Consider the following 27,194-nt stretch of genomic DNA (forward strand, 5'->3'; position numbering starts at 1 on the left):
GAATTGAAGATACATCGAGAATTATTTCAGTGACATTGGTAGCTACTACCAGCATTTACTATGGTCAGTTCTGATACGAAAATTTTATGCAGAGTGTATCACAAACAAAGTTTCTTCATCATAGGTCAGGTCCAATGGCTTCTACATATGGTTGTTCACCATGTTATATGGGATTATATTCTCATGACATAGACACTTCTGTTCACAGCAGAGTCCAGACTAAATGAACAATCAAACCACTCTCGCAGTAACAACAACAACAACAACAACAATGTAATGCATGAAACTGCATTTGAGTTAGAAAGTTCTAATCATTTTGTGCGTTCTTTCACTGCAATGAATGATTACTGTGAATGAGTCTAAAATGAAAACAGAAAAATTTGTGTGGTTATACAGTTAGTAAAAATTTAGATCTCTGGTGTTATACTGACACAATCGGACTGATGTGGCCTCTATTTTTAATAGTTGATGGTGAGCCACCATTCTAAAGAAATATGGTGAGGTTTTTTTTAGGAACTCTGATATAGTCAAAAACATCTCTGTTTTAGACTTGTCACTGGATACATTACACATCCATTATTATTTTCTAATGGAGATACTGGGTGGTATGTTAATTTGTTCCACAACCCATCAGGTATGCCCACTGCAAGAGTGCATAAAAATGAAGTTATGTCACGATTTGCATGCTGTCATCTTATAATTACAGCATAGTGTTCAAGCAAGAACTAAGAACTTGCGTATGAATAAATTTCAATTATTATAGAAAAATTGGACTTGCATAAACATAATTGGTCAAATATAGACCACAGGTGATTAGTGTGTGCATAATTTTCTTTGACTATGTTGCCACTTTCTCAACACAGAATGTAGTGTGGGTGAAATTAAAACATGAAAAGAAAATATTTTCCATAACTTTGGATACTTCCATTGAAGTGTTAGTGTGCTGTCATTTGACTAACTGCCCTGCAAATGGAGTTCAGTTATAACATTGCATTCGTTTTTTCTAATGGCACCTGCAGGCAGTTGTGCAACACAGCAGCTGTATGACGTTCATCGACTTCGGAAATCTGTCTAGTACCTTTGTTACTGGCATAGGCAATTTCTTTTGACTTAAATAATTTCACCTTTATTCAGTTTGCCACCAATATTTTTGGCAATCTCCTTTGTGTTTGTTATACAGGCACTCAAAGCTGTTGAGTATCAAATGCATATGCAATCACAGAGAACAAGTGAATTGTTGGAACGGGCATTAACTGTTGCAACCTGCCATCTCATAAGCAGACCGAGCAAGGCTCTACTAAAATGTTAATATGCACATCCTGCTATGGCTGAATGTAGTACATCCCAGCCATTCCCAAATGCTACAACATATGAAGAGAGACCTAAATGACAAAGTCTACATTCTTCAAAACATTGGTTCACTGTGGTTACACAAAAATAGGTCAGTAGAAAATAAGAATCGGGAACAGCCAGCAGCAAGAAAACTATGGAAATGCGATAAAGGCAAAGCAAGCATTGCCTCGCAAATATGCCACAGTCACTCTTTCCAGCACCTCCACTGATGACAGTTCTAACATACAAGCCAGTCACTATACAAGCCAATATAAAAACTCATACTTATTCTTATCTTACAGGCAGCGGGGCATTAAAGGTTGCCCCGAAACAACAGCCATTAAAAATTCTCTCAATTTCAATGGTACTTTAATGTTATCTGAATTAAAAGTTGAGCCACAATGATTTTATTCCTGATTGTACAGAAATGGTCCATTTTCTAAATTGAGCAGGTCCCTGTAGTAACCATCAGAGCACAGGTAATTACTTCTTGTTTAATTTTTAGGATGAAAAATATTTTACAATATTTGGCAGGAATAGCCTACACAGATAATCAGTCTAGTACCTAATTGAAACAGCAAAAAATTACCTTCAGTGGTGGTATCACGCAGTGCGTATCATTTTTTCCACAGGATCCAGAAATGATAACATTTTAAGAATCAATTACTTTTATTTACTTTCATATTTTACTGTTGTTACACATTTGATTGGAACAACCATTCTGCTGGCAGTGAGATCTGTAGTCGACATGATACCCAAACCATGCCGACAACGTGGCACAGTTTTTTCGAAGTATTAACACTGTAGATAGTCTTAAAACTAACCGTTAAAAATGAACACAAGGTACACTAAAAAGAATTGCAGGTAATGAAAAGTTCTCAAAATTTATGTAACAACAATTCTATTTTTTAAAAAATGCAGTTTTTCTTTGTAGGAATTATTATAAGCAAATTTACCATTTAAAGCTCATTTACACAAATAATTAAATTATATATATGTATATTTACAGACAGAAAGAAAAATATATACAACTTTCTACATCCTGTTGGTAGCCATTAACAGATTTTCTGAAGAAAAAGAAACAACAATAACAACAACAGAAATTGACATAGCAAACCTTTTCTTTCAGGGTTAAGTTCACTCCAAAAGACCAAATAAATAAATAAAAAATAACTGTTTTATCAATACACTAGAAATTTTATGTCTTAAGCATTGCACGTATAATACACACATCTCAGGTATACTAAACAAATGCAATAACAATCATTGCTTCAGATTCTGCAATTCACCAATAAAATGGTGGCAAAATGTGAGTAAGTTTCAAAGACTAGTGCTGAGTGCTTCAGTTAATGCAAAATATGAATGAAATTTTATGCTATTTCTTCATTCATCCACAACTTTTTCACCAAGGAATACATGTCGTTTCTGTAGCTAAAGTTCACTTTTAGCCTATTTACAATTAATTTCGAAGACTACAACTGTATGACAAATTGTGTATCATCCATCTTACACACACACACACACACACACACACACACACACACACACACACACACACACACACACACACGGAAAGTAAATTAATTGGACCTTACAAAAACAAGAGTAATCTTCACAAATGTACTAAGTTTTGAGGACCACTATTTATCAATGTGTTTGAGCAAATACTTTAACATCTGAGATTACTTTTTTACACTCTTGTTTACATATTGGGACACCATCTAACTGCAGTAAGTTTTGGAGTTATTGTGTACATTCTTTCGTCTCCTATGAATGATGGTAAGCAACTTACATTCCATTCCTGGAACACAAACCATTGACATTCAAGTAGTCCAAATTTGCAGCTGCCAAAAAGATTTTCCATTATAAGATTCTGTACATAAATATTTACACCTGTTTCTGTTTTTCTGCTTTCACATTTTTTGCGTGTATTTACAACAAACATTTTCATTACACAAAAAACACATGTAATAAAAAAGTTCTCAGCAATTTATTTACATTGTACAGCAGCAAAACACTGTCTGTATGGCATTCAGAGTTACCTCAACTATTCACAGATTTCTATATAAATACCACGGCACTATTTACAATAAAACATCCAGCAAGAGACAATGCAACAGTATCTACTTCCGAGTCAGTACAATACTCCCTGGTAAGCTGAATGGTCCCACACGAGAATGTATGTCAACAGCTCTCACAGCAAAGTGATATTTGTGTCCTTCGACAAACTGCAAAGAAAAAGAAATGTCTACAATAATACAACAAATTTTTGTTACTTATAAAATTATTACATTTTCACCTATGAAATCAAGCTCATCTGAATCTGTAGACAACCCAATCAAAAGCATAGACAGTACATTTCAATCTACAAACCAAACATGTGCACACCCGGCTACAACATATAGGCTTGTTGTCAACATTGACACAGAAAATGTTTTAAATCTGTTTGCAGCCTGTGCTAGTCAGATGTGCACAATCCACATGGTGTTCACTTGGCTGTGGTGTGAAGGAAGGAGGGGGAGGGGAAGAATTAACTTCCCACAATCTGACTGCAGTTTCCCAAGCGCCACCGCACTTGCATAGTATTTACGGCCCTGCAGATTCCACTCTCTTGAACATAGATGCCAAAGTTGTATGCCCTATGTGCTCCCTTTACTTGCCACTACAACTGAAGCTGTGAAGGCTACACAGCTGTTTAGTTACAATCACTGAGTGCTCACTCACAAGGCAAGTGAGGAAAGCCGTGTGTGTATCAAGTCACAGGGAAAAAATTCCATTCACTCCACTTCACTATGCAGATGAAATGCTGTAAGTCTCGTCATATTATATTTGCTGAGAGAGAGATATTTCAGCATCAGCAATGGCTGATACAGATGTACTGTTTTCTTGGGTGTATTTGTAACTTTATACAATGTTACTTATGGCACTTCATGAAACTGCTAGTGGTATTAATAGCTTCATGAACACTACTTGCATATAGCATGCCCATTTGGCCAAAAGTATAGTCTGCCAGACTTAGTTTGCACTCATACCTCAATAATTCCACATCTCTGAAAGTATATTTTCTGAAAGTTACCCATTGTATTACAATTTCACTTACACCTACATTAATGTGTTTATAGTATTTGAGATCCATCATGATGCTATAATGCTCTTATCATTTTTCTTCTATCTCACTACACACAAAAGTAATACCTGAGTAAGACTAATAACAGTCCACAAAAATAAAAACAAACTATAGGAGCATCAAAGTAAAACTAAACTTTTATCATGTTTCCTTGACATTCCTAAAGTGTTAACTTTCAAATGTGGAAAATGGATGATACTCCAGCTCGTTACTGATACTGTTTATCACATCAGCTGTCAGCATATTTTCATTCTTTACCTGATCTACAATATCTTTAATCTCGCAGTCTAACTACAGCCAACATTTTCAATCAAGTGTACCACAAAGCACAATGTCATTTTTTCTGCAATTCCTATCCTTACCTATTACACTGATGTAGGCTGGTTCAAAAAATACATTCTTTTCACTCTACAAAGCCTCTTCCTATAATCTGCCCTGTCATTTCGAATTTTAGGCTGCATAGTCTTATTTAACAAACAAGAAGACTGGATAAAGACAAATATATATGAGTCACGGTGTTTACAAATTGTATGCAAACCTAACTCCATAAAACTGTACCTACACATCACATGAAATTAATGTCAGGCAGATACATACCTGTGTCAACGTGCAAGCCATTGGCAATGGTAAAGCCTTGACATCTCCAACTTTTTTCCAATGTGCTGTACTTGGAGGTGATGAACTCTCCTGATACGCATACAGCTGGTAGCTGGCAATGGCTGCATATTCATTTGTCACTGGCATATTCCACGACAGAACAATACCTGTAAGACATTTAATATTAAAAACACACAGTTGTGATTCGAAAGGAAGGTGAGAAGAAAGAATAAGTTTGACTACATGTCATTAGAAAGAAAACTATCTTTTGGATACAGTTTGTAAGAGATCTGCATTAACCACTATTCAGGTAAACAGCTGTCTGAAAATTTCTCCCATTATTACATGTGCTTATGTACTCCAATTAATTTAAAAAGCAGATATTATTAAGGATCTAGTTCTCCTTGTTCCAAAACTGTTGTTCTTTCTTAAATAATATCAATATATTCATGCTAGCCAAATTTTTCCTAATACTTTGATCTCCGTGAAAATCCCTTCGAAAAACTTCTACAATAATATGGAGGCGTAAACCAGAAATACAGTAAGTACTGAAGTCTACGTCAGAGTCATCTTTATTGTTCTTCTGTCACTACTTTGTATTTTTATAAGAGTTTTAAAATAAGAAGTACCAATTCTCAAACATTATTTAATTGCATTCAAATAACATAACAGTAACTATCACATCTTCAGTACGTACTTCTCCCTCATGAAAATCCATTATTTTTCCTTTTATGCAGTAGATTTGAAGCTACAAAATCATTTTATAAGAAACTTCTGCGTCAGAATCCTAACTATATGTTAATCAATACCATTCTAGGACCATTCCATTCACATGTAGCCTACTTAGTAATCCAGTCAAAAACACCCAATCATAGCACTTTTTTTCCTTTATATTAATTTTGATGAGGACTTAACTGAAAGATCTTGCTCTGCAGATGATGTAAATAGGCTTCTGGTACCTGATACAGGATTTTTTTCCAGGAACTGTCTTAAAAATGAAAAGAAGGTTTCACCAGTTGCCTAAACAGTTCAAAAGCAGTAAGCTTATAACAGTTCTCCCACTTCTCAGTGACCACGAAAATTGACCTACTGAACTTGATAGAGTTAACATAAACACTTACACAGAGGGGGGGAGCTGTTAACCAACAAGAAAACGAAAGGAAACCTAGGAAGCTGTAACTGAATTATCAGAAAAACTTACACCCGCACAGAACAAGCAGCAGTGCACTAGGGCAAATCTCTCAATCTTGACAGGTGCTCTCCAAGCAGTGCAAGTACTGGTGGTAGGAAGGAACATTAGTAACAAGGAGAGGTTCCAGTGGTGCAATTGACCTTTTTGCAACCACCTATGTGGCGTTGCAGATTGAGAATCTGGGTATCACATTCTGAAGCCCTAGCGGGCCCTTCTTTACGAGTAAAAGCCGAAAAACAGTTTAGCCTGCTCCACTAGAGCTTTAAATTAATACAACATTTTTGAATGACACCATAGCATAATGGATAGCGTTACAGATTGAAAAACTGAAGGAGACCGATTCGAATCCTGTCACATGGTTACAAATTTTTCTGTTCAGTTATTTGCTTCAAATGTAATGGTTTTCTAATTTTTTTCAAAGTGATTTTTAACCATTGTATTAAGTTTCTTATTTGTTCTCATTTCTCCATTGAGCTCAAAATCATTGGTGGATTTGCAGTTACCAATCAGAAATTTGTGATTTTGTTGCATTTAAAATGCCTGACAACGTAAATTCATCAACCGGCAAATGTTATGACGAAAGAATGGAGAAAATTTTATGAAAAACAAGGACAACTTTCACGAATTCCTTATGCAATGCATTGTCTTTTTATAAGAAGAGGTTTCTCCTTTCTGAAACCCCAATTTTAAAAATGTAAACACAGTAGCGATGAGTGAACAAATCGCAGAGAAAACGATTCAACTCGTGATGCAGAGTGTTATTGTTCAGGAACAGCGAGACTGATTAAGAGGGTTTGCATGATCAGGTAAGCCTTTCTATACTACCATCTGTTAATTTTTGGATTTCCTGATCCGTTATTAATATAACTGCAAAACCACCAATGATTCTGAGCCCATTGGAGGAATGAGAACCAATAAGGAAGTTAATACAATGGCTAAAATGACATAAAAATTGTAAGCAAGTGACAGTATTCTAACACGCCACCTTCAGTTTCCCAATCTGTTACGATATCCATTACACTATGGCAGCATTGGAAAATCTGGTATTGAATTAATACTCTATTGGAACAAGCTCTAATTGTTTTCCGGCTTTTACTCATAAATGAGGGCCCACCACGGTGAATGGCTTCACAGTGTGATACCTGGATTCTTACCCTACACCATCATATAGGTGGTTGCAAAAAGTCAATTGCAACACTGGCTCCTCTTGTTTCAAGTCTTCAGCATTATTTTCAACATAGAATGCTTTCCTAAATCAAACGGGTACATTCATGATGGCCACACAAATAAGACACATGAACACTACCAGGTGGCTCACTGCTTCACAAGATCAACTGTAATAGATGCCTGAAGAAGCAGGCAACAGGGGAGTTGAGTGTACTGAGCAACATTTTTATGTAGCACAGCCACATAGAATCAGCTGGTGGTGTTATGGTCCTGGAACTGGCACAGTGTCATGCTAACAAATATGTCATATGAGCCTTGTGGGCAAATGAAGGCTCAAGAGGTAGTGATACTGAGGTCTTATAACCTTACCCATACTATTCACCATCTACTCTCTGCTGCTTTTGTCTTGTTTGTTTAATTTTTTATCTTATGTTCATCTCCTCTTTTCCTTATCTCAGTTGCTCCCTCCATTACCAGCCCACTCCCTATTTGTCTGCATTATTTTCTCCTAAAATTTTCCAACTTGTAATCCTTTTGCCATGCTGATATTATGTAGTTGGATGGATTAAAAAATCTACTCACCAAGCAGCAGCAGGAGAACACACATATACAAAAAGGTTTTACTTATGCAAGCTTTTGGAGCCAGTGGCTCCTCCTTCCAACAGAGGGTTGAAAGGGATGGAAGAGGCAAAGAACTGGAGAGGTTTAGAAAAAGGGATAAAGCTCGGGAAAGTCACCCAGAACTGCGGGTTAGGGGAGACTTACCGAACAGTGCTGGAAGGAAAGACACTGTTGGGATCTACAATGAACGAGATTTGAAAACATGAGAGCTTAAAGTTGTAAGACAGGGTAATATGTAAGACAGAGATTACTGCTAGAATATCGTTCACAAGTCAAGAGTGAAATGCTTAGTGCATTCTATGTAACAAAGGTGGAAGCGGGCAACAAAAAATAGACAGGTCAGAAAATGAAAAATGTAGAACACTAAAACGAAGTGAAGGAAGGAGAAGTTACAGTGAAGAAATGCTGAGATGGAAGAAATTTGTGTAAATTAATGCCAGGTGGGTGGTGAGAACCAAGGACATGTAGTAGCACTAGTTCTCACCTGTGAAGTTCTGAGACACTTGTGCCTGGGAGAAGAATCCAGATGGTATGTGTGGTAAAACAGGCACTGAGGTCATGACTTGTAGAGCAAGTAAGTTACCAGTTAGGACAAATGGGTATAGGCAGAAGGTGTATACCGGCAACACATAATATCCTGTTGCACAGCAAGCTATACCCCATGACATTCGTTACTTCAGTGGCTGTTTCACCACAGGCTGCAACTAGATGCAGCCCCCACACGCCAGTTACTGAGAACTCCACATGTCCTTGGTTCTCGCCACCCACCTGGCCTTAATTTACGTTAATTTCTCCTGTCTCAGCATTTCTTCACAGTAACTACTCCTTTCTTCACTCTGTTTTAGTTTTCTACATTTTTCTACATCTTTCATTTTCTGACCTGTCTATTTTCCGCCAGTCCCCTACCACTTCTGTTACAGAAAATGCAGTTAGCTTGTCACTCTCTTATTAACTCATGCATGATGTTTTAGCAGTACTCTCTGTTTTGTATATTATCCTTTCTTCCACCTTTAAGCTCTCTCATTTTTAAATCTCATCCGGTGCAGTCCCCAGTAGTCAGTCTTTCCTTCCCAGCCCGTCCACTACACCTCCCCTAACCCGGGGTTCGGGTGACTTTTCCAAACTCTACTCCTTTTCCTAAACCTCTTCAGTTGATTTCCCTTCACTCCTCTTCCTGCCCCTTCAACTGTTCTGGCAGAAGAAGGAACCATTGGCTCTGTAAGCTTGTGCAAGGAAAACCTTTTTTATACGTGTATTTTCCTGCCGCCACTTGGTGAGTAGATTTTTTATTTATCCAATTACATTATATTGTCAAAAATTGATTATTTTCTTTTCCATGTTGAGTATCTTTACATAGTTTTATAAATTTCTTAGTTTAAATCCCCCCATCTACCCTTTTACCTCACTATCTCCAAAATTAACCGTAAATCAATGAAGGCTAATACAGCTATTGCACTTTTAAGTTTCTGGAACCAAGGTTTTCCCAGTATTTATGAGAATTATTACTGCTCCCTTCAAATTTCCTATCTTCACATTGGTAATTCTCACCTTATTTGCATGAACATATTTATAATTATCCTGTAATTTACACTTTACGAAAAAATGTTCACGGAGAAAAACTGACAATTGATGTAAAATGACACTGGCATGGCATTGGATGTCAAGTACTGTTTACAAATGTTACACGGTTAATGTTTCCTGGCACCAGAGCCTTTTACTCAGCAGATCTGAACAGGTAAAAATTGGAACAATTCATGTTTATCTCCTGCTGCTGCCAAGCCCTATTCAGTACAGAGGCTGATGGGAGTAACTGGGTTTGTTCGAATGAAGGTATCATGATCAAAACCATTTTCAAACTGTCTCTACTGTGCAAGTGCACATGCAGAGCTTTGTGACTGTTGTTATCGTCGTGACACCTTTGTTGAATCACATTAGCATGTTTCGCTGTTTGGCTACTTGTAGTGCTACCTGACACCTTTGCTCACTTTGCATTGTGCATGTTTTTGGTTTAAACATTACACTACTTCCATATTTTTTCTTGCTTAACAAGACGGGACTACACGGAAAGAGATGCAGAACGACACATATGCAAACATCATACAAAATACTTACGTAAATATTAGCACTTGACAAGGAGAATAAATTTTTGAAATGCCTCTCACTAAGCACGAAAAAATATGTAACTGGTGCAATGTTTCACTATTTAAATAACGAATGACAGCTGCAGGATTTATGAAATTAAGTCAAATGTTTCTATTTTCCACACAGTTACCAGCAGTTTTTATTAGATAATAAACAAGCCTTTATGAGTATTTTGATGCTCGTTATGTACATATATCTTACACAAAATGTGAAAATTGAAGAGAGGTACTACATGTAACTTTTACTGCTTCAAACATTATTTCCCACATTTCACATTTTCCCACATTCTACACAATTTTTTTAAAAATGTACCCTGAAGAGTGAAAGAGCAGCATTTCACTGTATTTACTAACTGCGTACAATTCAATTCCAGTTATTAGCATAGTCATGCCATAAAAGTTATCATTAATACAGAACTATTGCAAATTTCAGAAAAATAAAGGTTTTATACTTACGTGAATAAATATTATTTCCCTTTAGAATACACACAAATCATTAAAATGGAAAACAAAATTTAACAACAATATCTTTAAAAGTACCTACCTTGGTGCCTGCTCTGTTTTGATATTTTTAATTCGGGTCTTGGTGGCATCTTCTTTAAGTCTGGATTATTTAGATTCAAGTTTGGTGCCACGGGAAGAGGTGCAGGGTGCTGAAACAAAGAAGATTGTATTGTAATTTATTTCGTAACAGTTAAAAATGCTAACAGGTGAAACACAGAGGCTGAAAAGATGGATGGTAATTTATATTCCAGTCTCTCTTTCTCTCAAGCACAAAATTGTTATCCTGGAGCCCTGAGCAAAACAAAGGCAACAGAGATACACACATGTAACAAAGGAAACGTAGTGTCAGTAAACTGAACAGTCAGTTCCTACTGAACCCAAGACAAGTATTCCGTTAGTATCTATCATTCATTTGGTAGACACCTCTTGTTCTGTGCAACCTGCCTCCCAACTATCTCCACATGGAAGAAACATACAACTCAGCATCGAAGATTTAATACCAGTACTTGCTTTATTCAAGTTTCTGTCGTACGTACCAAGGTTTCCCAAACGATTTCCGAGACTGGCAAATGGTTTCCATATTTGATTTTCTTATTTATTTTATAATAATGTACACTCTTAGTTTTAATTATTCAAACATTATCTCAAATCAAAACTGATATTACATTTAATGCTATTCAATTTAAATACCATTTTTATGTGAAATGTACTTGCATCACAATGTTGAAAATTTCTTCACGAGTTAGTACTCAATCTCTATTTGAGGTCTGCATCAAATGCAATATGAAGTATAAATGTAAACAATGTTTCAATATCTTAACTGTAACACTACCAACATATGACACAATGTCTGCAACATGGGGATATCTTGCACCTCCCATTCGGAAATTTTGACATTTTCTTTTATTACAAATAAATGCAATACTGCACACGTAGTCTCAGGAATGTAAGAACCTTTGATTCAAATATGTTTGGCATTACATGCTTTGTTAAAGTTCTTACTTTAAATACTGTGCAGATGCTGGAAAAACAGAAAATATCAGCTTTCATTTTTCCAGTCATCATCACTTTCTTCTCCCTTTTATCCAACGTCAGGCCACGTTTGGACATTTATGGTACTTTTCCACTTTCCCTTGTCTATCCATAATAATTCTTCGGCAACTGCTTTTGTTCCAGTCCAGATTCCTTCCTCTTAAACTGGTCTTGAATTGGTGAATCCATCTAGCTCTGGGTCTCCTCCTTGCCCTCAGACATTAATTTTGGTATTCTTCCATTTTCCATTTTCTTTACATGTCCAAACCTTTTAACTAACTCTTCTCAATTTTATCATTCAACTTTTACACCCCAATTTCCTTCCTAACATCTTCATTTCCCACTCTGTCTCTCATTTCCTCTGGCACACTTCTTAGGAATTTCATTCACTGGCTTTGATTCTACTCTTCTGTCTTCAACTCATTGTCCAGGTCTCCAATGCATACATCAATATGAATGTAAAGTACGTCTTGTACAGCACTTTCTTGCACTTCATTGGTATCTCCCTTCCCCAGAGATATTGCTGAAATGCACTGCTGTGTTGTACCCTTTTGCCAATTTCTTTCTCCATCCTTACATTCTACATTACCTCAAGATCCTAAATATTTAATGTTTCCCACAATTTCACTTTCCCATGAAAGAATGAAAAAATTATCAACAAAAGTTTATCAATTTATTGTAACCAAGTATCTAATTTCACTCTGTTCTTCTCCAATGGTAATGCACAGTTTCCAACTGACCGTAAACAGTAAGACATAACTTCCTTAAACACTCATTACATTCAAGTATGTATTTCATAACCACATCTCAAATGTGCATCCAATTCATATATCCAAATTATTGTTAACAAAATACTTGTTATTTACTGTACCTGCTGCATTCAGACAGAGATATTATTATTTAAACACTGTGTCGAGACATTTGGCTTAAATAACTAAATTATTATTTTAACCTGACAAAAATCTGTGAGCAACTGATGAAAAGAGTATGGTATGACAATGAATAGACAGTTTTCTCAGATGTGGAATACAAGCAGTTCATAAGGCTGCCTTATATTTTAACATTCCACTATTTTCCCTCAGAAGCTCACAAACTATAACAGGGACTCCACAAATACAGTCAGCTGTAATTAAGTAAGTAATGATCACTTCTGCTTTCAACTTGGACAAGAAAATGCTGTTCCACAGTATCAATGTCTCCACTTTTGAATACAGTATAATTACTTGAAGGGTTAAAAAACAGCTTTCTGCAAAAACGATCTGTACATTAAAAACAGCTACATTAACAATGAACCATCTAAAGAATATAAAAAAAATTAAATGGCAAATTTTTGTACTACTGTTTGTGGAGCAGAGGTGTTCTACAATGTTATAAAGAGTTCTTGGACACACCTGAGCATGTTGAGGCAAAGACCGCGACTGAGGAGAAGCTGTTAAACCCTGTGCAGGACGAATTTGTGGCCTGCTCGGTGAACCTTGGGCTACTGATGGTTGCAAACCTGTAGGACGTGTCGATGTTGGAACCTGCTGGCCCACTGCTCCAGACCCTAGGGAAGAAAATTTAACAACACCTACAGACATACCCACAAATTACTCTAACTTTCTGTTTATCACACTTAAATCTAACTATATGGCTACATAATTCAGTGTGCACATTCCTGCACTAAAGCAATTACACATTCGAAAATGTGCACCAAAGCAATTACACATTCAAAAATGAAGACATAAAAGCTTTACATGATTACTGAAAACAGATTAGCACAATTTTTCAATCCCTTAAAGACTCTGACTGCCTTATTTCGGAATTTTTTTTAGTTTATCTTGTCGGTTTTATACATTGTGCTGTAAGCTGTACAAGTAGTGAATACATATCCAGTCCGAGCTCTGTCTCATCAACAATATTCATAAGGAGTGCATATACCCATAAAAAATGACAAATAATGAAACAAGTAGAGGGAAGTTCGCTAAACTGAATCCCCATTTCACTTTTTATTTTTAAAAATAGAAAATCGTAAGTATGTTTTAAAAGGCTTGGTGATGTTCTGCATCATTTACATTTTACTTTCAGAAAATACACTGAAAAACAGTTATCGAAATCGGACCCCTCACAAAGAAATGAAAATGAAAGGTAGCAAATCGAATAAGACATAATATAGTTTCAAAGCATCAATATAACTATGGGTTTTAGTTTAGAATATGCAAATGCATTCAAAAAAATACAGAATAACAGTAATAAATATGTTAAGTGACAGTAATCAAAGACATTCTTTAAAATCTTTTATTGATGTAAAATAGGCGATGACATAAAACAGTTTGTTTTAGAACATGTAGAACCCTGAAGATCCTCGAATGTACCTGATGACTGAGGAACACCCAGACCTGCCCAATATGTTTAAGATTGACGTGGGTCAAGCTCTACAATAATTTGTGGTTCATCCCTATCACATTCTACTGTTATCTAGAAATCTCTGGTTATCTAGAAATATCTGATTTCATACTATTTGTTTCTTTAACATTCATAGATGAAGGAATATCATTTTTTGTGTGTCTGTTCAATGTATTCAGCACCTGCAAACAGCTTCTCATTCCATGTGCGTGCACTTGTTACTTTAAATCCACAAGAGATCCACTTTGAAGTGAGGGGACAGGCAAGCCGTTTACAGTACTTCCCTCTAAACACACAATCATGAAAGATATAAAAAGATTGGACACTGATGACCAATTCCAAAGAAATGTAAATACAGAACACTAATAACCAATTCCGCAATCCTGTACATACATATCCCTTACGGGAGCATATATGGTTAACAGATGACAAGCCATTTAAGGATGAAAACCACACAAATTGCATTTTGTCCCACTAATATACTGTATTTGTTCGACTATAAGGCAGCCCTTAACATAAGACAACCCTCTTGCTAAGAGGTTCCTTGAGACATTTTTATTGTTAGCATACTCTGACTAATCAAACATACAAGCTGTTTTGAAGTATCTGAAAAAAAATTACAAAAAGTATTTTAAACTTATGCAGTTTACTGACTTTTTATATTTTGATAACACAAGAAGAAATAAAATTTAAAAAAATCGTTTACATTATTTTTTTATTTTCATTTCCTTTTTCTAACTAGCTTTGTCTGTGTCATCATCATCATCATCATCATCATCATCTGTAAGCCTACTAGCATTTCTTTATTCCTGACACTCCCACAGTATGTCACTTTCTGAACCATCCACAGCACTGGCTATAAAGCACTTTCTGAATCCTTTCATTACAGATTCACTTGAGATTCTGCACCATGCAGTAAGAATCTACTGGCCAAGTGTGGATATTGAAGGTTTCTTTAATTTCCCCCTGGAGTGGGGACATGGTCCCCTTGAACAGGCCACTCATTGTAAAACTGTAGCAGGTGAACCTTAAAAAAGGTATATTCACAGTAACATATATTACATGAAGTTGTGTGGTCATCCCACCAGGAATGGGCTAGGTCTGCTGTCAGATCCTTAACTCTCTGGGTGAGGTGTCCCCTGAAAAAAAAAAATCGGATACCAATTATTTTCCTACTGTTAAGCAAAGAGCCTGGTATTCTGTTTGAAGCAACCCAATCTAACATCAGGCCTTTCTTGGCACCTAAAGTTAAGTCCTGCAGGCAGTTTTCCTATCTGTGTTACTTTCCTGCGAACGATCGCATATGGGGGGGAGCTTCCTTCCACTTGCTAACACACGCAGCATTGCTGCTATTCTGGCATTTTCACTGCTACAACTTCTTATAGGAACACTTAACACCCTTCGTGTTGACAATAACTTACCAAAATAAACATGCATTTGATCGGGATTGCCAACATGGCCCACAAAATACTCATGCCGTTTCCGAAAATGGACTATTCTGTAGGGATGAAAATTTAACATCTTTTATTGTGTGTAAATGATTACACAAAAACATTTAGAAAGTTATCACACTACTTGACTACAGACGAGGCGTCAGTGATTTGAAATTGGCTGTTAAAAGTTGTGATTGCGGAGGCTTTTTCATTGGAATGTTTGCTTTTTCTAAAACATCAACACTTTTTTTATGGTCTTTGGCTCTATGTAAGATTCCAACAAATGACTTATACCTGTTGAGAAGCTGCAGCATTATCCTGTCAGTGAATGGAGTGTTTCTTGATGATTATTAAAATCTGGCAGAACATTGATCTTTACCTTTTGTGGGCATTCATAGCCATCTGACCTACACGTTGCGTCACAACAGATAGAACCGACAACGTACTTAGCACTGAAGTAGAACAGATAATAACTCTCTTCACATCATGCGGGAAGATTTTCGGTGTGGCCTAAATATTGTTACACGTTCCGTGGTCGGTATAGTGCATAGTGCAGGCACTATAAACTGGCACTCAGCTCGTGTGCATAAAACTGGAATAAGTACTGCAAGAGGGGAGAGGAGCAATACTGGGAAACAAGCCCTGCTTCCCCCTTGCAGGGCAACCAGCCTACACCCTTCTCAAGTGCTTTTGTAAAAGCAGAAATGGCACATGGCCATCGGGCTAGCTGATCCCTTCTGCCATAATAATCCAACTCTGATGGGACCAAGATGTATTTCACAATAATAAAGGATAACAATAATCAACGCACAACCAAAACATTCGGTAATGGCTACTGAGCAATTGCTTGTTGAGATTGGCAGTGTCATAAACGAGGCAGTTCAACCATGACCTCTACCAGTATTTTAACTAAAGCTATCATTAATGCCCAGAATGTCAGGTCACGATAAGGCAGAAAATGTAAAATCCTGTGCTCATCAGTTTTGTTATGTATCAAATATGTTGAAATATTTCGTAACTGTGTAGTAAAAATGTGTACAAAAAGAAGTTGAAATGGATAAATTACAATGCAGATGCTTGCCGCTGTATGAGACTGGTTTAAATACAAATATAACTTGAGAGCTAATTGCTAATATTACGTTCAGTTTGGCATGAATTATTATTATTATTATTATTATTATTATTATTATTATTATTTCTTTTCTCAGACGTTATGTCTGGTCAAAAATGGAAAGTGATGCGGACCTTGATCAAGCGTGACTTTCTTTTAACTGTACGGTATATGTTATATTGCATTTAGGAACTTTCGGGTAATTGAACATGTATCAATAATTACGGATTTCTGTAGTTATACAAGTTTGGATGTAGCTGTATTGCATTGATGTACTGGTGGATATTGTGTGGTATGATTCCTGTAGTTGATAGTATAATTGGTATAATGTCAACTTTATCCTGATGCCAAATGTCCTGGACTTCCTCAGCCAGTTGGATGTATTTTTCAATTTTTTCTCCTGTTTTCTTTTGTATATTTGTTGTATTGAGCATGGATATTCCGATTAGTTGTGTTAATTTCTTCTTTTTATTGGTGAGTATGATGTCAGGTTTGTTATGTGGCGTTGTTTTATCTGTTATAATGGTTCTGTTCCAGTATAATTTGTATTCATCATTCTCCAGTACATTTTGTGGTGCATACTTGTATGTGGGAACGTGTTGTTTTATTAGTTTTATGTTTTATGTCAAGTTGTTGATGTATTATTTTTGCTACATTGTCATGTCTTCTGGGGTATTCTGTATTTGCTAGTATTGTACATCCACTTGTGATGTGATCTACTGTTTCTATTTGTTGTTTGCAAAGTCTGCATTTATCTGTTGTGGTACTGTGATCTTTAATAATATGCTTGCTGTAATACCTGGTGTTTATTGTTTGATCCTGTATTGCAATCATGAATCCTCCCGTCTCACTGTATATATTGCCTTTTCTTAGCCATGTGTTGGATGCATCTTTATCGATGTGTGGCTGTGTTAGATGATCGGATGCTTGCCATGTAGTGTTTTCTTTTTCCAATTTACTTTCTTCGTATCTGTTGATGTTATGTGATCTAAAGGGTTGTAGAGATGGTTATGAAATTGTAGTGGTGAAGCCGATGTATTTATATGAGTGATTGCTTTGTGTATTTTGCTAGTTTCTGCTCGTTCTATAAAGAATTTTCTTAAATTGTTTACCTGTCCATAATGTAGGTTTTTTATATCGATAAATCCCCTTCCTCCTTCCTTTCTGCTTAATGTGAATCTTTCTGTTGCTGAATGTATGTGATGTATTCTTTATTTGTGGCATTGTGATCATGTAAGTGTATTGAGTGCTTCTAGGTCTGTGTTACTCCATTTCACTACTCCAAATGAGTAGGTCAATATTGGTATAGCATAAGTATTTATAGCTTTTCTCTTGTTTCTTGCTGTCAATTCTGTTTTCAGTATTTTTGTTAGTCTTTGTCTATATTTTTCTTTTAGTTCTTCTTTAATATTTGTATTATCTATTCCTATTTTTTGTCTGTATCCTAGATATTTATTGGCATCTGTTTTTTTCATCGCTTCTATGCAGTCACTGTGGTTATCCAATATGTAATCTTCTTGCTTAGTGTTTTCCCTTGACTATGCTATTTTTCTTACATTTGTCTGTTCCAAAAGCCATATTTATATCATTGCTGAATACTTCTGTTATCTTTAGTAATTGGCTGAGTTGTTGATTTGTTGCTGCCAGTAGTTTTAGATCATCCATGTATAGCAAATGTGTGATTTTGTGTGGGTATGTTCCAGTAATATTGTATCCATAATTTGTATTATTTAGCATGTTGGATAGTGGGTTCAGGGCAAGGCAGAACCAGAAAGGACTTGAGTCTCCTTGGTATATTCCATACTTAATCTGTATTGGCTGTGATGTGATATTATTTGAATTTGTTTGGATATTAAGTGTGGTTTTCCAATTTTTCATTACTTTGTTTAGGAACTGTATCAATTTAGGATCTGCTTTGTACATTTCCAATATTTGTAATAACCATGAGTGGGGTACACTACCAAAAGCTTTTTGGTAATCAATGTATGCGTAGTGTAGCGACCTTTGTTTAGTTTTAGCTTGATATGTCACCTCTGCATCTATTATCAGTTGCTCTTTACATCCTCGTGCTCCTTTGCAACAGGCTTTTTGTTCTTCATTTATAATTTTGTTATGTGTTGTATGTGTTATTAATTTCTGTGTAATGACTGAAGTTAATATTTTGTATATTGTAGGTAGGCATGTTATGGGGCGATATTTAGCTGGGTTTGCTGTGTCTGCTTGATCTTTAGGTTTCAGATAAGTTATTCCTTGTGTAAGTGTATCAGGGAATGTGTATGGGTCTGCCATGTAACTGTTAAATAATTTAGTTACATGTGAATGTGTTGAGGTGTACTTCTTTAGCCACAAATTTGCTATTTTATCTTTTCCAGGGACTTTCCAAATTGTGAGTAGAATTAATTGCTTGGGTGACTTCATGCTGCAAAATTATCACTTCAGGCATTTGTGGTATCATCTTGTATGTGTGTGTTTCTGCTTGTATCCACCGTGCATGCCTGTTATGTTGTACCGGGTTTGACCATATGTTGCTCCAGAATTATTATTATTATTATTATTATTATTATTATTATTATTATTATAGTTTTGGCTGTATGACATATGTTGTTACATATTAGATAAGAGTGATGATAATCTAATTATAGCAGAACTATACAAGAGTAATAGAAGCAAAAACAGTACAGAATGAGCACATACAATACTGAAGTATACAAGTTACACTGATGTACTACAGGGTGTCGCATATAAAACCAGTACATCTAACAAACTGGTTTATCATCTCTAGCTGAATTGCTTGTGAAGTGGCAACACTTTCTCGAAAATTGGCTAAACTGCATTTGAATGTTTCAAGTGAAGTATCCTGATAAAAAAATTAAAAAAAATAAATAAAAACTTGTCATGACCAGATCTGTACAAGAAATGGAGGACTGTAGAACCCATTCAGAATGTGCAGAGAAATAGGCATCTGACAGGGGGGACCCCTGAAACTACAGACAGAATCCGCATGGACATTAAGAGAAGTCCCCGTTAAGTCGGCAGGGAAGTTATCACAGCAGGCTGATGTATTTTGTACATCTTGTACTAAAATATATGAAATTAAAAGCCTTCCATATGACGGTGGTGCAAGATGTGAAATTTGAGGATCAGGAAAAAACAGTGCATTATTGTTAACTGGATGTTAACATCAATTGCTACCAGTTACTTCGACATCTTGCTTTACATCATGTCAGATGAGGTCTGGTTTAATTTTTCACAGTATGTAAATTCCTGGAACTGCAGATACTGGTCACAGGGCAAGCCACATATCCTGTATGAAGAACCTCTCTGCTCAGAGAAGATAGGAGTTTGGTATGCATTGTCTGGCGGGCACTTATTGGCTCCATATTGTTCAATTATACCTTACACACACACACACACAAAAATCGTTGTTCCATAGATCATGAATATGAAACGTGTCACTTCAACATAAGTTTTCTTTACAAAAAATTATTTATTTATTTACAGTCACTCCTTCATATCTAAGAATTCATCTATTGAGTAAAAGGAGTTGTCATTCAGAAATTCTTTTAATTTGCTTTTAAATGTTGGTTAGCTGTCTGAAGGACTTTTAATACTATTTGGCAAATAACCAAAGATTTTTGTGGCACCATAATTAACCCTTTCTATGCCAAAGTGAGATTTAATCCAGAATAGTGAAGATCATCCTTTCTTCTAGTGTTGAAGCTTTGCACTTCGCTGTTATTTTTGAATTGAGATGGGTTATTAATGATAAATTTCATAAGTGAATATAAGTACTGCGAAGGCACTGTAAATATCCCGAGTTTCTTAAATAAATGTCTGCAAGGTGATTTTGGGTGGGCTTCAGCTATTTTTCTGATTACACTCTTTTGTGCAATGAATACTTTCTCTCTTAATGACGAATTGCCCCAAAATATGATGCCATATGAAAGCAGTGAATGAAAAGAGGCATAGTAGGCTAATTTACTGATATGTTTATCACCAAAATTTGCAATAAGCCTAACAGCATAAGTAGCTGAACCTAACAGTTTCAGCAGATCAACAACATGTCTCTTCCAATTCAATTTCTCATCAATGCACACACCCAGAAATTTTGGGTATTTTGCCTTAGCAACAGACTTCTGTTCATAGCTTATATTTATTAATGGTGTTAGGCCATTTACTATACTGAATTGTATAAACTGTATTTTCTCAAAATTTAGTGAGTCCATTTGCAGATAACCACTTAATAATTTTCTGAAAGACATTATTTGCAATTTCCTCAGCTGATTCTTGCTTCTTGGGTGCGATTACTATACTTGTATCATCAGCAAAAAGAACTAGCTTTACATCTTCATGAATATAGAGTGGCAAGTCGTTAATATATATTAAGAACAATACGGGACCCAAGACTGAACCCTGTGGGACATTGTTCTTGATACCTAACCAGTTAGAGGGCTCTGTTAGTTTTTGCAGACCATCTGTATTGTTAATTTCAACCTTCTGCATTCTTCCAGTTAAGTATGAATTAAACCATTTTTGCACTGTCCCACTCATACCACAATACTTAAGCTTATCTACAAGAATTTCATGATTCACACAATCAAAAGCCTTTGAGAGATCACAAAATATCCCAGTGGGTGATGTTCGGTTATCCAATGCATTTAATATTTGATCAGTGAAAGCACATATAGCATTTTCTATTGAAAAGCCTATCTGAAAACCAAACTGACATTTTGTTAGTACTTCATTTCTACAAATGCGTTATGCTGCTCTTGAATACATTACTTTTTCAAGGACTTTTGATAAAGCTGTCAGAGATGAGATTGGGCTGTAGTTGTTAGCATCAGATCTATCCCCCTTTTTGTGCAATGGTTTAACAATAATGTATTTCAGTCTCTCTGGAAAAATATCCTGTTTCAGTGAGCTGCTACATATGTGGCTCAGAATCCTACTTATTTGTTGGGAACAAGCTTTTAGTACTTTGTTGGAAGTACTTTTACTTTTGAGTGAATTTATTATTTTCCTAATTTCAGTAGGAGAGGTAGGTTGAATTTCAATTTTATCAAATTGCATAGGTACTGCCTCTTCAATACACTGCCTTGCATTTTCTAATGAATATCTGGATCCTATTTTCTCTACAACACTGAAAAAATGATTATTAAAAATGTTTTCTACTTCTAACTTCTTGTGAACAAACTTTTCATTGTGTTTGATAGAAATACAGTCTTCCTGTGCTCTTGGTTGCCCTGTTTCCCTTTTAACAATATTCCAAATTGTTTAAATTTTATTATCAGATGTGCTATTCTCAGGCATAAAGCACATGCTTCTGGACTTTTTAATAACTTCTCTTAATACAATGCAGTAGTTTTTATAATGTTTCACTGTTTCGGGGTCATTACTCCTCCTAGCTATAAGATGCATTTCCCTTTTCTGTTTACAAGATATTTTTATCCCTGTAGTTTCCCTTGGTTTCTTACAATTATATTTCACTGTTTTCTTAGGGAAACATTTCAAATATACTCACAAAGGTATCATGAAATAGGTTAAATTTTAAATTAGCATCACGTTCCCTGTACACCTCATCCCAGTCTAACTGTTGCAAGCTTTCCCTAAAATTTTGAATTGTTGAATCATTAAATGAATTTGGAGGATTGTTTTGCATTACTGTATGGAGCTATGTCATATACTGTAACTAGCTGCGCATCATGATCAGACAGACCATTCTTAACAGAGAAAGTTTTTAGAACGAGATTTTCACTCTGCAATGCACACACCCAGAAGTTTTGGGTATTCTGCCTTAGCAACAGACTTCTGTTCATAGCTTATATTTATCAATGGTGTTAGGCCACTTACTATACAGAATTGTATAAACTGTATTTTCTCAAAATTTAGTGAGTCCATTTCCAGATAAACACTTAATAATTTTCTGAAAGACATTATTTGCAATTTCCTCAGCTGTGCACTGATATGAAACTTCCTGCCACATTAAAACTGCGTGACGGACCGAGACGAACTCGGGACCTGCGAACCGCACTAGAGCTTCTGTAAAGTTTGAAGGTAGGAGACGAGGTACTGGTAGAAGTAAAGCTGTGAGGATGGGGCATGAGTCGTGCTTGGATAGCTCAGATGGTAGAACACTTGCCCATGAAAGGCAGAAGTCCCGAGTTCAAGTCTCGGTGTGGCACACAGTTTTAATCTGCCAGGAAGTTTCAGGAAAATTTTTTATTTGAATAAATTTATCTTGGTCTATGAAAACATTATTTATCAATTTGCTGCTTTCCTGTACCACCCGAGGGGTGCATTCTCCATAAATGCAATTCACGCACTGCATGCTCTATTAAATGTGTGTGTCGTTAAATCACAAATATTCATTATAAGTCCATTCATAATAATTAAATCATAATATGATACTTATTTCAGCCAATCTTTTCTTCCCTTTGAGCCGACAGTTAGCTTCTGCAATGCATAAGAGATGGTGCACCTGCATGGGCACTTCCTAGTGGTAGTTCTCGAAACATAAGAAAAGCGCTGTAGTTGACTCGACTCCCATTTGGTCATTTGTAATGTCACAGGAAGGATGCATTAAACATGGGCAGATGCATATGCAACGGGAAGATTGCATTCAGCACCTTTTCTCTTATGCTACCTTGAACTCCAGGTGCATTAATGATGGATGAACAAAACACATCTAGTGTGTCAGAATGATATTTTAGCCATCAGCTTCAGACAACAAGTGACTGTAATAGTGATGTTATAGAGCAGTAAGTGTTTTAATTAAACTTTCCACTAACAGCCATTCAGTGAAAAGTTGGAACTTGTTAAGAATGGTCAATCAACCCCATCTCAGCAATTTACAGACAGAGAACAAATCCAGGAATTTCACACAAACATTTAATCCTGATTACAATAACAAAACAATCTGGTTATGCAGCCATGTTTGATTCTCGGAAAAGACAAATCTCCTTGTAAAAGTAAATATCATGGTTATGCGGACCTTAATAATCTACACACTGCAGGAAAAATCAGAATCTCTATTCATGCCTGGATAACCCTGGGAACACTTGGTAAAAGTAGGACTGATTTACAATTAGATGAACAAAAACATACGAGCATTTGAAAGCACAATGAACAAATGAAACAGAACCAGGAAATGCTTAAGAGATTGACAGCAGCCATCCACTTTTTATGACAAATAGAATTATACACTACTGGCCATTAAAATTGCTACACCAAGAAGAAATGCAGATGATAAACGAGTATTCATTGGACAAATATATTATACTACAACTGACATGTAATTACATTTTCACGCAATTTGGGTGCATACATCCTGAGAAATCAGTAACCAGAACAACCACCTCTGGCCGTAATAACGGCCTAGATACGCCTGGGCATTGAGTCAAACAGTTTGGATGGCGTGTACAGGTACAGCTGCCCATGCAGCTTCAACACGATACCACAGTTCATCGTGAGCAGGGACTGGCATATTGTGACAAGCCAGTTGCTCGGCCACCACTGACCAGACATTTCCAATCGGTGAGAGATATGGAGAATGTGCTGTCCAGGGCAACAGTCGAACATTTTCTGTATCCAGAAAGGCCCGTACAGGACCTGCAACATGCGGTCGTGCATTATCCTGCTGAAATGTAGGGTTTCGCAGGGATCAAATGAAGGGTAGAGCCACGGGTCGTAACACATCTGAAATGTAATGTCCACTGTTCAAAGTGCCGTCAATGCGAACAAGATGTGACAAGAGACGTGTAACCAATGGAACCTCATACCATCACACCCGGTGATACGCTTCCAATGTGCGTTCACCACGATGTCGCCAAACACAGATGCAACCATCATGATGCTGTAAACAGAACCTCGATTCATCCGAAAAAATGATGTTTTGCCATTTGTGAACCCAGGTTCGTCATTGAGTACACCATCGCAGGCGCTCCTGTCTGTGATGCAGCGTCAAGGATAACCGCAGCCATGGTCTCCAAGCTGATAGTCCATGATGCTGCAAACGTCATCGAACTGTTCGTGCAGATGGTTGTTGTCCTGCAAACGTACCCATCTGCTGACTCAGGGATCGAGACATGGCGACACGATCCGTTACAGCCATGCGGATAAGACGTCTGTCATATCAACTGCTAGTGATACGAGGCCGTTGGGATCCAGCACGGCATTCCGTATTACCCTCCTGAACCCACAGATTCCATATCCTGCTAACAGTCATTGGATCTCGATCAACGCGATCAGCTATGTCGCAATATGATAAACCGCAATCATGATAGGCTACAATCCGACCTTTATCAAAGTCGGAAATTGATGGTACGCATTTCTCCTTCTTACACGAGGCATCACAACAACGTTTCACCAGGCAACGCCGGTCAACTGCTATTTGTGTATGAGAAATCGGTAGGACACTTTCCTCATGTCAGCATGTTGTAGGTGTCACCACCGGTGCCAACCTTATGTGAATGGTCTGAAAAGCTAATCATTGCATATCACAGCATCTTCTTCTTGTCGGTTAAATTTCGCGTCTGTAGTAAGTCATCTTCTTGGTGTAGCAATTTTAATGGCCAGTAGCGTAATTTCAAGGATACTGGAAAAAGTTGTGTTTCTAACAATCAAGGCAACTACTTTGGAAAAAATCACCAAAATTTGGATGCACCCGCTATTAATAAAGGAAGGCGATTTCTCATTATGTTACGAGATTTTCAATTTAACTTCCTATAGTGTGTGTTTTTGGATCTGGTTTCATGACAGCTGTTACATTTAACAGTGTGCAGTCAAATTCTTTGGAATTAAATTTGCAGCAAAGAAATTGAAGACTTGAAAGCTGTGCACAAGATACAATAGCTTTGACAATGGCTTTGAGAAAGTACAGTGCAAGACTGAAAGCAACCAGTATGTGATACTCCAAAGAAGAGAAGAACAGAAAATTGCACAGAAACATATGTAAAGGGCGAGAGAGGATTTATATTGAGATATTAGATACTATAACCAAGCACTTAAATCTCAGACTTGATTCACTGCCTGACTTAAAGTTTATTGAAATACTGAACTCAAAGAAGTTCTCGAGCTTTGCAGATGTGTTTCCTATGGAGCCATTTGAAAATTTGGGAAAACACATGGGAAGTTGTTTCATATTGTTAGGTTGAAGTCTGAAGTGCAGGCCATGTTTGTGTCACATCTTGTAGCCATGTCTGTGAAGGAAATACAAAGTTTTCTGTATCAAAGTGAATTTAACACTAGACTTCCAGAACTCTATAAACTCAGTGAACTGATGTTAACCATACTGACTACACTATCATCAGTAGGACAATCATTTTCCTGCACTGAAAAGAATAAAGACCTTTACTGGGAATGCACAAGGGCAAACCATCTGTCTGTATTCTCCATCATGTCCATAGACAAGGAGCTATTGGTGTAGGTGAAAGTTTGAAACTCATTTTTCGATGACATTACTGAGGAGTTTTGCTAGAAGAACTGCAGAGTGGAGTTCCAGTACAGATAAAATCACAGTTGTGTACAACTGGCAAGTTTCATGCTGCATGCCTTACCACCATTTTCAGGATACGCCACTGATGTAAATACTTAAGAAACTCGTTCTCCGAGGAGGAGGAAGGGAACAAGATTAGTGTTTAATGTCGCATCAACAGCGAAGCCAAGAAGCCATTAGGGAAGGAAACCTGTGTGCCCTTTCAAAGGAACCATCCTGACATTTGCCTGAAGCAATTTAGGGAAATCACAGAAAACATAAATGTGGATGACCGAACATGCGTTTGAACAGTCATCCTCCCACATGTAACTCCAGTATGCTGAGCACTGCGCCACCTCTCTCGGTCATTCTCTAATGAAATTTTGTGCACTGCACAAATAATATTGCAAAAGAAAACTTACCCACAAGTGGTGACACAGAAACAACTGCTCCATTTTTAACATAAACAGCAGGTGCTGGATTTTTTTGTCCATTGGTCACAGTTACTACAGCATTTGGAACAACCTGTAGACACAAATTATTTAGTCCTTAGAAATCATATCCAGTTCAATTACTTCAAACACTATAACAAGCACAAATAATAAAAAAATATTTTTAAAAAATTGAAGAACAGATAAACTAGAAATAAAATAACAAGTCTATAGTCTGTCTCTTTCTCATACTGAATTGCGAATTGTTTTAATAAATGAATTGTCCAAGAGTATAAACAGTATTGGGTTTCAACCTGCCAAAGCATGAATAACTGAAGAAGGGCATTGAAAAACCAGACAGCAGACCCAACACATTTTTAGCAACCCACTAATCTCTCGTTTGGAGGATTTTTTACATTTTCTTACCAACATATGCAAATCATCCCCTTTCTACATCTTATGTATGTTTCTCCTGAATAATCTATAAGTAAAATACAAAGGAAAATTAGTTTTTAATATTCCATAAATAACAAGGTCATCAAACACTAATGGGGAAGGACTGGAAATGGAAATGGCAATGTCCTTTTCAAAGGAACTATCCCAGCATTTGCCTTGAGCAGTAGGGAAATCCAGGCAATGTATATCTGGA

General features: G+C 36.6%; 1 protein-coding gene across 1 annotated transcript in view; it reads right to left on the bottom strand.

Moving 5' to 3' along the window:
• Window positions 1-1,982: 1,982 nt before the first annotated feature.
• The window catches only part of LOC126252733 (activating transcription factor 7-interacting protein 1), a 180,416-nt gene continuing 155,204 nt past the window's right edge, over window positions 1,983-27,194 (bottom strand). Inside the window, exons 11-15 of the mRNA XM_049953635.1 lie at window positions 26,537-26,639; window positions 13,105-13,259; window positions 10,722-10,830; window positions 5,057-5,223; window positions 1,983-3,560 (exon numbers count right to left, since the gene is read on the bottom strand). Coding sequence (XP_049809592.1) covers window positions 3,456-3,560; window positions 5,057-5,223; window positions 10,722-10,830; window positions 13,105-13,259; window positions 26,537-26,639 — 639 coding nt within the window. The 3' untranslated portion in view covers window positions 1,983-3,455. The remainder of the gene's footprint in view (window positions 3,561-5,056; window positions 5,224-10,721; window positions 10,831-13,104; window positions 13,260-26,536; window positions 26,640-27,194) is intronic.

Source organism: Schistocerca nitens, chromosome 4, assembly GCF_023898315.1.
Source record: "Schistocerca nitens isolate TAMUIC-IGC-003100 chromosome 4, iqSchNite1.1, whole genome shotgun sequence".
NCBI lineage: Eukaryota > Metazoa > Arthropoda > Insecta > Orthoptera > Acrididae > Schistocerca > Schistocerca nitens.